Source organism: Phascolarctos cinereus, unplaced genomic scaffold (assembly GCF_003287225.1).
Source record: "Phascolarctos cinereus isolate Bilbo 61053 unplaced genomic scaffold, phaCin_HiC Scaffold_726;HRSCAF=1367, whole genome shotgun sequence".
NCBI classification, from domain to species: Eukaryota; Metazoa; Chordata; class Mammalia; order Diprotodontia; family Phascolarctidae; genus Phascolarctos; species Phascolarctos cinereus.
Window position 1 is genome coordinate 210,803,914 of NW_027556098.1, and position 13,116 is coordinate 210,817,029.

At 41.5% G+C, this 13,116-nt stretch overlaps 1 protein-coding gene across 6 annotated transcripts in view; it reads left to right on the plus strand.

Annotated features, from left to right (window-relative positions):
• The first annotated feature begins 7,735 nt into the window (after positions 1-7,735).
• NFE2L2 (NFE2 like bZIP transcription factor 2) overlaps positions 7,736-13,116 on the plus strand; it is a 35,215-nt gene continuing 29,834 nt past the window's right edge. For 3 of the 6 annotated variants that reach the window (XM_078146961.1, XM_020991042.2, XM_020991039.2), the window contains exon 1: positions 7,736-7,951. Coding sequence is in view for 1 of the 6 variants with exons in the window: in XM_020991039.2 (XP_020846698.1) it covers positions 7,919-7,951 (33 nt within the window). In the remaining 5 variants the exon portion in view is untranslated. The other 3 variants (XM_078146962.1, XM_020991045.2, XM_020991041.2) reach the window with 3 other exon arrangements.

Genomic DNA, 13,116 nt, shown 5'->3' on the forward strand with positions numbered 1-13,116 from the left:
TCTTATTTCTGTGCTCTTTTTTTGGCCCAATTTTTTTGTAATGTCTGAGGTAGCTTTACCTTGATCTAATCTGTTGAAATCCTTCCAGTTTTCCAAGGCCTGGGTCAAATAACATCCTTTCCATGAAGCCTCCCCATTCCCTGCTGCCAGAAGTTATCTTCCCTTCTGCATCATCCCAATAGCAGCTCTGTCATTCCTTTCTTTCTTTCTTTTTAGGCAATTGGGGTTAAGTGACTTGCCCAGGTTCACACAGCTAGCAAGTGTGTCAAGTGTTTGGTCTGAGGTCGCATTTGAACCCAGGTCCTTCTGACTGCCAGGCCAGTGCTCTATCCACTGCACCACCTAGTTGCCCCTGTCATTCCTTTCTTATGATCACTTTCTGCTTTGTATTATAATCACTTGAATATTGAGCCAAAATCAGAGCTGCCCAGGAGCCAGCTGGTATCAGCAGTGAGAGCCAGCTGGTAAATTTTCAGTGTGAACATTTACTCCTAGAAATTGGCAAACACTACAAACCAGAGCTTGTGTTTTATTGATTTTCTAGACTTAAAGTGATGGAGAAAATGTTAATAATGCAGATTAAACATGAAGTGTGTTGTGTGTATATTTTTTCAGAGAATTGATTATTAAACCTTTACCAGCACACCTCTGCAAAATTCTTTCCAAACAATAGTTTGTAAGCTCCCAGTGACTTTTTACCAGTCGGCCACAGTAACAATTAATAACAAAGGTAGTTTAATTAAATAACAGCATAAACAAATTTAATTAAATGACAGTGAGATTTCATATTTGATCCTGGAGGTAATGGAGAGTTTATTAAGAGAGGAGATGGAGGGAGACATGGTGAGATTTGTTCTTTAGGAAGATCAGTAGCTGGGATTTAAAGGAAGCCAGAAAAGCCAGGAGACGAGAGACGAGGGAAATGCCCTGAGTTGGAAGATGGAGAATCTTGTTTGAGGAAGAGCAAAGAGGCCAGTGTCACTGAATCATAAAATATAGGTGGTGGGGATGATATAAAGTGTAAAAAGGCTAGAAAGGTGGGAGGGGCAGGTTATGAAGGACTTGGAATGGTAAACACAGCAATTTTGTATTTGATCTTGGAGTCCATAAGGAGTCACTGTAAAACATAGGGAACATATGTGGACACAAAACCTATATGAAGGGATGCACAAGTAGAAAATAAATGTGACCAGAGTATAATTATGAAGAGTTAACTCATGACTCTCACACTGAATAGTTGCTATCTCCTACTGATATTGCTTTTCTTTGCTTCCTCAAAAGGCATTTTTCTCTGATCCAGGTAATGTCAACTGATTATTTTCAGATTCACCTAATAATAAGTAGCATATCTCTCTCTAAATTTTCTACATACATAGGTGTATGTGTGTATATATGTATATATATATATATACACATATATACACATCTATATGTATATATATATGTATATATATACATATATACACATATATATGTATATATATATATATATATACACACACACATAGTGCTTTATGGTTTGCAAAGCACTTAATATGTTATCTTATTTGATTCTCACAACAACCTGGAAGGTAGGTGCTATTATTATTATTACCATTTTACAGAAAAGGAAACTGAGGTAGAGGTTAAATTACTTCCCTAAGTTCACCTAGTGTCTCAGGCTGGATTTGAACTCAGGTTGTCCTGCCCCCAAGTCTAGCACTCTATCTACTGTACTGTCTAGCTGTGTATTATCTATTCTGTACAATATTTTCTAGAGATGCTGTTGTTACAGTTCTTTCACCAGATCTTTTAGTCACCTCTGCCATGGTAGGGTACTATAATTAGCTAATAAGCCTCTCTCCTGAAAAGGATATTCCCTACCTCCTTCAATCTGATCTATCAGCCTACTACTATTTCAGCTTCCTTCAGTACATAAGTCTGAGGCAGCTGGGCCAGGAGTCAGGAAGTCCTGAGTTCAAATTCAACCTCAGATGCTTATTAGATGGATGAACTTGAGCAAGTCACTTATATCTGTTTATCTCAGTTTCCTCCACTGTAAAATAGGGTCTTGTCATGAAGATCAAATGAGATAATTTTTGTAAAGTGCTTAGTATAGAGCCTGGCCCATAGTAGGCGCTATATAAATGCTATTTATTATTATTATTATTTCTAGCTATAGTCTTCAGCTTAAATGCTATCTTCAGAGCCACCTACTCAATTCAGTTCTTCATTTACTGAAGGTGTTGGGATTAGCATACTCTCCTAAGCAGGAAGGACTACACCTCATTCTTAGTCAACGGTGTTTGCCAATAGCTATGAAGTTTTTTTATTTGTTTTTGTTTTCAGCTAGGATCCTCAGTCAATAGTCAGTGTGGAAACTCTCTTCTTTTTACCCAGACTGCCACCAAAGGGACAAGGGCCTAGGCTGATAGGAAGTTTGCCTTCAAAGTCTTTTAAGTGATTCTCTTTTATTCTCTGAACTTTACTGCTGACTTCTGGCTTTTCTGGATCTCTCAATTCAGTTGATCAAAATGGTCAAAAACCCAAGTCAGTTCTTAGGTTTCTGTAGGATTATGCTGAGGTAAGTCTCCCCAGGGGTCTAGCTCCTCAAGACAGAAAGGATTGAGAAACACTTTGGTGAAGACCAAACTGCTTTACCCACCAGCTCTTCTGTTCTGTATAAAGTAGAAATGGCTAGATTGGCTAGAGAAATCTAAAAGACTGTTGACTCTTGTCTTTTCCCTTGACCTCGTTCTCTGGCCTTTTTATACTTGTATGCAGAGTTTTTTTCTCTCCCTTGCTAGACTATAGGTTTTTATTTTTATTTTTTTAATATGAATTTATTTATTTTTAGTTCTCAACATTCACTCCCACAAGTTTTTGAATTCCAAATTTTCACCCATCTCCCCCTCCCCCACCCCAAGATGGCATGCATTCTGAATATCCCTTCCCCTAGTCTGTCCTCTTTTCTATCTCTCTCCCCTTCTCTTATCCCCTTCCCCTTCTATTTTCCTGTAGGGCAGGATAGACTTCTGTACCCCATTTCCTGTATTTCTTATTTCCCAGTAGCATGTGAAAACATTTTTTTTAAACATATGTTTTTAAAACTTTAGGTTTCAAATTTTCTCTCTTCCTCCCTCCCACCCACCCTCATTGAAAAGGCAAGCAACTCAATATAGGTTGTACATGTGCAGTTATGCAAAACACTTCCATAGTAGACATGTTGTGAAAAATTAACTCTATTTCCCTTAATCCTATCCTGCCCTCCCATTTATTCTATTCTCTCTTTTGACCCTGTCCCTCCTCAGAAGTATTTACTTCTGATTATCCCCTTTCCCAATCTGCCCTCCTCTCTATCATCCCCCTGCTCTCTTGTCCCCTTCTCCCCCTATTTTCCTGTAGGGTAAGACAGATTTCCATACCCAATTGAATGTGTATGTTATTCCCTCCTTAAGCCAAATCCTATGAGAATAAGATTCACTCATTCCCTCTCACCTTCCCCAGTTTCCCCTCCACTGTAAGAGACTTTTCTTTTCTGTTTTTTTTTGTGAGATAATTTACCCCATTCTACCTCTCCCTTTCTTCTTCTCTGAGTATAATCCTCTCTCATCCCTTAATTTTATTCTCCAGATATGACCCCTTAATCTTCAACTCACCCTGTGCCCTCTTCTATCTATCTATCTACATATACATACATATAATTTTTTTCCTCCAACTACCCTAATACTGACAAAGGTCTCATGAGTTATAAATATCATCTTTCCATGCAGGAATGTAAACAGTTCAATCTTAATAAGTCTCTTATGATTTCTCTTTCCTGTTTACCTCTTCATGTTCCACTTGAGTCCTGTATTTGAAAGTCAAATTTTCTATTCAGCTCTGGTCTTTTCATCAAGAATGCTTGAAAGTCCTCTATTTCACTGAATGACCATTTTTTCCCTGAAGGATTATACTCAGTTTTGCTGGGTAGGTGATTCTTGGTTGTAATCCTATCTCCTTTGCCCTCCGGAATATTATATTCCATGCCCTGTGGTCCTTTAATGTAGAAGCTGCTAAATCTTGTGTTATCCTGATTGTGTTTCCACAGTACTTGAATTGTTTCCTTCTGGCAGCTTGTAATATTTTCTCCTTGACCTGGGAACTCTGGAATTTGGCTATAATATTCCTAGGAGTTTTCCTTTGGGGATCTCTTTCAGGAGGAGATCTGTGGATTCTTTCAATTTCTATTTTGCCCTCTGGTTCTAAATATCAGGGCAGTTTTCCTTGATAATTTCTTGAAAGATGATGTCTAGGCTCTTTTTTTGATCATGGCTTTCAGATAGTCCAATAATTTTTAAATTCTCTCTCCTGGATCTATTTTCCAGGTCAGTTTTTTTCCAATGAATATTTCACATTGTTTTCTAATTTTTCATTCTTTTGGATTTGTTTTACAGTGTCTTGATTTCTCATAAAGTCACTATCTTCCAATTGCTCTATTCTAATTTTTAAGGAAGTATTTTCTTCAGTAATCTTTTGGACTTCCTTTTCCATTTGGCCAATTTTGCTTTTTAGGGCATTTTCTCCTCATTGGCTTTTTGGACCTCTTTTGCCATTTGGGTTAGGCTATTTTTTAAGGTGTTATTTTCTTCAGTATTTTTTGGGTCTCCTTTAGCAAGCTGTTGACTTGTTTTTCATGATTTTCTTGCATCACTCTCATTTCTCTTCCCAGTTTTTCCTCTCCTTTTCTTACTTGCTTCTCAAAATCCCTTTTGAGCTCTTCCAAGGCCTGGGACTGATTCATATTTTTCTTGGAGGCTTTGGATGTAGGAGCTTTGACTTTGTTGTCTTCTTCTGGTTGTATATTTTGATCTTCTTTTTCACCAAAGTAAGATTCTATGGTCTGACTTTTTTGCACTGCTTGCTCATGATCCCAGCCAATTACTTGAGTTTTAAACTCTTTGTTAAGGTAAGAGTCTGCTTCCAATGTGGAGAATGTATTGTCCCAAGCTTCAGGGGTTTGTATAGCTGTTTTCAGAGATACTTGTAGGGACCTGTAAATTTTCAGTTCTTCCAAGGTGGTATGATAAGAGGCGAGGTGTTTACTCCTTTCCTGGCCTGTGACCACAAGTATTCCTTTCTGTCCTGTAACTGTGAGGAGGGGTTCCTCTCCACAGCTACTACAAGCTCCACCACGCCAGCGCTCCTCCTCACCCCAGCACTGCTGCCCAGAACTGTGACCCAGATCCAAACACGGGCAAAGCAAGAGATTCCTGCCTCAGCACTGGCAGAGAGGTCCCTTCAGTCCCTCTCTGTTCAGCCACTGGATTCCCCCTCAGTCTGTGGGCCGGAAGCTCTGAAGCAGCTGCCCCCCCCCCGGGCCACGCTCTTGGGGAATGGAGCTGAAATCCCACCTTCCTGTCTCTGCACCAAGAGAAACACACTTTTCCCACTGACCTTCTAAGTTGTCTTTGGCATTCATGGATTGAGGAGTCTGGAAACCTCCACAGCTGCCCGAGATTCAGTCCTCTGAGGCCTGCTCCAGGTTCGCCCACACCGCGCTGCGCTGCCCACCCAGCCCGGTGAGGTACAACTTTCTGATCAATCATCCAGGTTGTCTTGGGCTGGAAATTTGTTTCACTCTGCCTTTTTGTGGGTTCTGCTGCTTCAGAATTTGTTTAGAGCCATTTTTTATGAGTATTTGGAGGGGTTTGGAGTAGAGCTCAAGCAAGTCACTTCTTTCACTCCGCCATCTTGGCTCCCCCCTAGGTTTTGATTTTTATCTACCACAGTACCTAACATAGAAACTCATGGGTTCATAAAATCTTCTATCATCTAGTCTGTTGGCTACCAACACTTTTTAGTATGTATATATTCCTTTTCAACATTAAAAAAAAGTTTCCTGGACCTAGGGGTGATTGCTGTACTATTTGGTATCCAATGACTGAGAAATTACATAACAAAAAGCTATTAAAAATTAAGTAATGCTTTTTAAGTGAACTTGTATTTTATTAATCACATCTACATACATCTGAAAAACAGGAACCCAAATGTGACATTTTTCAGTTTATAAAAACTATATTTATTTATTATACTGAAGAGTAATTTCATGAGATAGACCCTCTACAGTAATAACATCCTACAGGTTGAGAACTACTACATCTAGTCCATTTTTCACTTAAGTACAAGGATTCTTCATCTGTATGTTGCCTAATTTCTAACAGTCTTTAAAAGCTAGAAATCAAAAGCTGAACTTATGAAACAGATAGAAAGGTTCTTAGATCCAGAGAGAATGCTAGATCACATAAATTCTCTGGGTCTCAGCTTTCTCATCTGTAAGATCTAGTTCTAAGGCCTTTGGAACCCTTCTAGTTCTAGAAAACTACCTGTTGATACTCATCTCTTTCTTTTAAAAATCTTCAGTATTTCTGGAATAACATACTCCAGGGTTTCACAGTCCCTTTTACCCTCTGAGGCTTTTACCACTTTTCAGAAGGATTATACCTGGTACAACAGCTCAGTGCTGTATGATGGGACTTGGGGTGGGAGAGGGGCTTTTCAGTTTTTCAAAGCCCAAGATGAACAGTGTCAACTTCAATCCCAAGAGGACTTTTCTAACCAACCTTGGAGTGCTATCCCTAGCAATGTTGCTAAAGAGCTGGAGAAAGTAAATAGGAGGGCAATTTGGGGCATAGGCAAACAGAGAGGGGGCATAACTCCAAAGTCCCAGAGTGGTTCCAGAACTTCCTACTGCAGATTACATTTTCACTGAATTAACAGAGTTCACCGGGAGCAGAGGGTGGGAAAGTGAGGAAAAGGTGTGTGCTTGCTAGACTGCAGCTTTTGTCCTTGTTCTTCTTTGCTGGCGCCTGAGCCTGGAGTAGGTGCGGTAGGCAGAGATAAAATTGAGCAGGGCCCTCCGACTTTGAGCCAGCCTCCCTTATAGCACCACAGTCTTTGCCAGGTCGGTGAGATAGCAGCATGCACTATGCTTCCAAGTGCCCAGCTTTGAACATCAGGCAATCTCGTTGGGAGGAGGGAGGTAAGGACAAAAATGGTTTTATTCGATTTAAGGGACACATACATACTACAGTTTTAAAACACACGCAGGGAGAAATGGTTTTGTGTTTTGTCTTAAAATACGCACGTGCAGGAAACGAACACACGGGGTGAGAGTCTAGGGTCCTTTGGAGTTGGGAGACCCGGATTCAAATCCTGTTTTTGCTGTCAGGGGACCCGGATTCAAACCGTGGCTTTGGAGTGGGAATACCCGGGTTCAACTCCTGGTTTTGGAATCGGGAGACCAGAGGTCAAATCCTTCTCCTGCACCTTACTATCATGTATGATTTTGGGCAAATCACTTAAATTTCCCTGGGCCTCAGTTTCCTTATCTGTAAAATGACGAAGTTGTACGAGATGACTTCTAAGATTCCTTCCAACTATAAATCTACGGTTCTTAGGGTCAGCCGTGGGCTTTAAGAGGGGCACCTCTCCGTTTCCCCCCCCCCGCCCCCCGCCCCCCGCCCCCGACTGGGTTGGAGGGGGTTATAAATAAAAGCTCTCAATACTTCATTTCCCCGTCCCTCCCCGCCGCCCCCCGGCGGAGTACTCCCTCGCAGTGACGCCGACGCAAGCCCCAACCCAACTCCCCATCCCAATCCCACAGGAAGTCGGCAGGGGCAGGGGCGGGGGATTTTTTGGAGGAGGAGGAGCCAGGAGGAAGCGGCCAGCCTTGTGGGCGTGGTCACACGTTTCCCCGCCCCTCCGGGCGGTCGGGAGGCGGGGCGTTGCTGGGGCTGTGTCGGGGAGTCTCGGCCCTTGGGTGGAATACAGTGAACTGCCAGGAGAAGCCGCTTCCACGCTGCCCCGCCGCTGCACCTTCCTTCTCCTCACAGTGCCTCGGGAGCAGAGAGAAAGGACTCCGGCCGGGAAGCCCCAACGCAGGGGTCGGAAGCTCAACATGATAGACTTGGAGCTACCCCCATCGCAACAGGTGCTGCTGCCGGCACCTCCGGGACCGGCGAAGGGCGGGGGGGGGAGAGACAGACGTCACGCACATGAGAGCTGGGCTGGGGGAGGTGGGGCGGACGTCACGCCTCTGGGAGCAGGGCGGGGGAGGGGGTAAGACGTCACGCCTACGGGAACAGGGACGGGGAGGGGGGCGAAGAGGGACAACCTCCTTCCCTCTCTCTTCTCTGGACAGTCCATCGGCGAGAGGGGACAGCGGGTAGGGCCAGGGTCGCGGAGGAGTCTGGGATTAAAGGAAAAAAAACAACACCCTCCTCCCTCATTCTCGGGAGAGAATGGAGGGGGAGAGATTGAGGATGGCGTCCAAGGGGGATGAAGAGGGGAAGTCCCCAGGAAGCAGTGGCTGCAGGGCGGGGGAGGCGGGCAGCTCCCCCCGGCTCTGCCTGTCACGAGCGTGGCGCCGGCCCCTTGCACCCGGGCTCCTTTCCTGCGGGAGGAGGAAGGGGAGGTGCGGGAGGGGGCGGGGATTCCCAGCTCTGGAGGGGTGGGGGGGTGGGGGGTGACAACAGCTGTTCCCGCCCCCGCGGACTCTTCCGGGAGCCCTTGCCCGGGTCTCCGCACTGCGGCTGCGCGGCTGCGGGTGTGGGGTGAGGAGGCGTCGCTGGTCACTTCCATCGGCCCCGTGGAAGGGGGTTGGGGGTCTGGTTGTCACGAGAGGAGAAGCTCCCTGGGCGCCTCCGGGGCCCGCTCGGGCTTCTGGCGTCCTTCGTCCCTTCACCCTTCCAATCCTGAGCTGCTCTCCCTGGCCTCGAAGCCTGCGTGCTTAGTCACCAGGGGGAGGATGAGGTACGGGCAGGACTCGGACCCCTCTGGTCTGCGAGGAGTGGACGGGCCCCCTGGTGCGGGGCACTCGCTTGGCTTGGAAGCCGAGGCTTCCATGGAGATTCCTCTGTAGCCTGTCCTCCCACCTCCGCCCCTCCAGTTACTGCATCGCGGAGCCAGGGAAGGGAAAGGGTTGTTTTTCCCCATGCTCACCCCTCCCACTAGTAATTTCTAGGTTACGGAGAAAAACAAATTTTTAAAAGACTCAAGTTAGCTTTGTGCTTCTAGAGTGACCTAGATCGCCCCGAGAGACCATGAAGCTGTCAAAAAGCATAATAATGTGTCCCTGACAGTGGTACCCAGGCGTGCACCAAGATAGAAGATAGAGCACGGCTTGGATTCTGCATCCGATGAAGTTCAGAAGAGCCATTTATTTGCTGCTTATCGTCGGAAAGAGAATTGGGAATTCTGAGTTCAGTTGATCTTGCTTCTTTCCCCTCCTCTCCCCTTTCCTCTTCTGCAAAACTTGGGAATGTTGGAAATGTTATATATTCTTCAAATCACAGGCATCCAAACACCCCCAGCTCCAATATCTTAAAATTTGTGCTTCTTTCTTGCCTCGGTGGAGCTTATCTGAATGCATTTTTCTAGCTTCAGTGAAAGTTATCTGTTGTTTGTCACAGCTGCCCTAGATTGGCCCCTTTGTGCTTTATAGCGTGCCAGTCTTTACAATGCTGAAGGCCAGGGACAAGTTGGAGCTGTTGATCTGTTGCGCAATTGTTATTTTCTCCAGGGCTGCTTTGTCTTTGGATTAAGTTTTTCACATTGTACTTCTGATATGTGTAAGGTAGAATATGCTAACTTTTGTTCTGGCAAGGAATGCAAGTGTAGAATCGAATTTTTTTTTTATAAAATCAGGTTTGTGTTTAAAAATTAAAAATTCTACTCAAAACTACTTATCTAGTTTTCTTTACTTTGTCTCTTTTCCCGAATCTTTCTCCCCCCCCCTTACTGTTAGAGAATTTTTCTGTTTATTTTCGTGCTGCCCTTTTTGTAAGTACAGATGGTGGGATAATTGTGTTTAATAGTGATCTTTTGCTAGCAAGTTCTGTAGTCTGAGTTGGAAGAATTTGGAAGTAAGTTCTTATCACTACAAATTATAGCATATTTTAAAAGTGTGACAGATGAGTGAAAAGATTACTAAAATTTTCCCAGTTTTTGTTTGAAGTTTTAAAAAGATTATTGTTTGAAGGAAATTTTTATTTGATCTTGACCATTAGGTATTGAATACCTTGTTTGAAAGCTGTTATCAAATCTTGGTACACTAAATAGTTTAACTTTTCACCCTGCTTTTTGTACATAGATTCAGGACATTAAAAGTCCCTATGAAGTTGTATAGTCTTGGACTGTTCTCTAAGAATGATTTTGGTTTTGTGGCCTATTAGCTTACTATTATAAAGATAAATGTACTATTGGATTCAGTTATGGCCAAAACGGAGGCTGTGAGATGCTTCTTTGAAAATATACAAAATACTATTGAAGATTCATTTTTGGAGAATAGCATTCAAATGTGCCCTAAAATTTCATGCTTGAGAAGACAAAACAAAACATGGCGAATGGACTTAAAACAAAATGGTAAAATTTTTATCACTAACGCATCAATTTGAAGTCAGTAGAAAAATGAAATGAGGCTTCAGAGCTGATCATGGGGAAAAAAGAATAAGATATTGATGTTTTTGTAATACTTGCTAAATATCACCAAAGGAATAAAAAGGTTCTTGGCCTTCTGAAGCCTCTTTTTTAAAACATGTAATTTATTAAAATCAAGTGAGATAACATTTGTAAAAAGTGCTCAGCACAATGCCTGGCACGTAGTAGACACTATATAAATGCTTATTCCTTTTCTTTCTCTGTTCCCCTTGTGACATTGTACTGGAAGGTATTCTGTCCCCATAGGAGAGAATATCTAGAAGGAGAACAGTACAACTTAATTTTCCCACACCTATCATAGAAACTTTACATTTATTCTCTTGTACACTGTGCTACAGATGAGAGATGCAGTTACTTTTTTCACTGCAGTAATGAGAGTGTCGAGTATAAAAAGAAAAGTGAGAGGAAAAATCAGTCATCTCTCTTGATGTAGAGAGCAGCTTGACATTTTAGTTGTGTGAAGCATCTCTAGATATTTAGAAAACCCCCTCCGGTATTTTCGCATCAAAAATAACAGGCGTTTTTGAGTTATGTCCGATAAACTTGAATTTTCCTAAACAATAAGGACATTCATTCTCTGTGAATAACAAAAAGTTGGCTTGAGACTAATTATATATGGTTTCCTTAATATTAATCTATTTTTATTCAAGATAATTTATGGACAGACCTCCCTATGGGCATTGTTGAAGAGCAAAAGGCATTTATTTTGCTAATGCCTGAAAGTAACACAAAGAGGTTTGGGGAAAATCTCAGGGTTTTTTTTCCCCTCCTTTTTCTTGTTCTGGACTCTCTTAACATTGCCGTTATTCACAGTTTCAGTGCGGAGAAAAGGGCTGCTACTAGAAATAAATGTGACTATGAGAGGAAAATGTCACATTTTAATAAAAAGTGGGTAAACTGAGGAAAACTAAAGAAATTAATTTTTTTTTGTTTTTTACTATTATTTAGTCTCTAAGAAATATATTTGTACCTTAATGTGTATGTGATGATGACTGAATTTGAGTTAAGTATCAGTCAAAGGGGAAATTTATTGGCATAAATAAAACAATTACCTATTTGGTACTTATGAGCTAAAGAAAACATAAAGCCTTAGGAAGTCTTTAGGTTAATTAACTAGTTCAAGTTTACATTGTCTTTAGGAATACCATGTTCAAAATAAAATAACTATCCTTTTTTTTTCCTTGAAAACTTGTGATATCCTAAGTTGTTGATGTATTTGTTGGATTTCAGAGTATAGTCAACCTAACTGATCTAAATAGATGTGTCTAGTCAGCAGATTTCAGAAATTTGTGTTTGGTCCAGCAGGTTATAGAAATTTTGAGAAAGTTTTATGGATTTTATCAGATATCGAGTAATTGAACTGATGGTGATATGTTTTAAAATTTTTATCTAAAGCTGGGAAAATGTTAGAAATATCCTCAGAAATATACAATTTGTATTTTAAAATATATGTGATTCTTTTAAGATTATGAGCAAGAAAACAAAAAGCTTAGTATAACACTTACTGAATTCATCCTCACTCCAGAGTTAGAGGATTTTTCTGTTTGAGAGCCACTGACACAATAAACACTTTAAATACTAGAATTAAGTCTGAGAATGGAAAGTATGTTATCACAGAACACAGTTTTTACTCCAGTTATGGCAGGACCGGGGTGTATGAAGAAGAGGCTGCTAACTTTTGAGTGTAGTTCTGTTTGGGTGTGTTTGAGCTCTGTAAACAACAACACTAAGGCTAGAGGTAAGATAGAATTTGAGAGCCAAGTTCGTCTTTTATTGGACAGCGTTAATAAGACTCTTGAAAGCCGTTATAATTTAGCATATCAGCATAGTCTGAAGGGTTTTTTAAAAGTCTGTAAATACTTAGCTTTTTTTTTCTCACAAGCTTAGAAACCATGTGACTTTTGGACTGTGATATCAGTAACACATTGATGTTTAGCTGTACTTTTTTTCAGACCAGATAAGAAGGGAAGTCATTCAGCTAGATGGGGAACATATTTGCCCTGTCTGATTCATAGTTATTTCTTCATTCATGGTTTTTTACTACTCATTTGACAGTTAGTTATGTCCTATTGTTTGACCTTTTTTGTGTGTTTATGCCATATTTATTTGTTTGCTTGTTTATCCTTTATCTCCCCAGCTAGACTGTAAACTTCTTGAGCCATTCTCATTCTTTGTATCTCCTGTGGTGCCTACTTGTATAATGAGTATTTGTGAAGATAGATCTAAACTTTTTGATTAGATGGCCTTCATCCTGTCATTTTAGGTGATCTGTTTATCTGTGGACAGTTGAATGACAGGGACTTTTTTACATTGTTTCAAGGTGACATATTTCTGAAATTCAATAAATAATAATTGATTGAGCCCCTCCTAGGACCTTGAGCAACATTTGTGTCATCAAAGGCCTTTTCTCCGTTTGCGTTAGGAAATTTTTCTGTTCATTTGAAATGTGGACTTAACTACAATAATAGCATAAAGGTTGAATTACTTAGGGCTAGCTCAGAAAAATTCATTTAGTACAGAATGCTTAGGAATCAGGATTATAGGTGAGTATTACATAATGACTTACAGTTTATTTCCATCTGAGAGGCAGTGTTGGGAGTCCAGTAGAAAGAAATCTGATTCTAGTTGCAGCTCTGCCCTTGACTAGTTTGTATGACC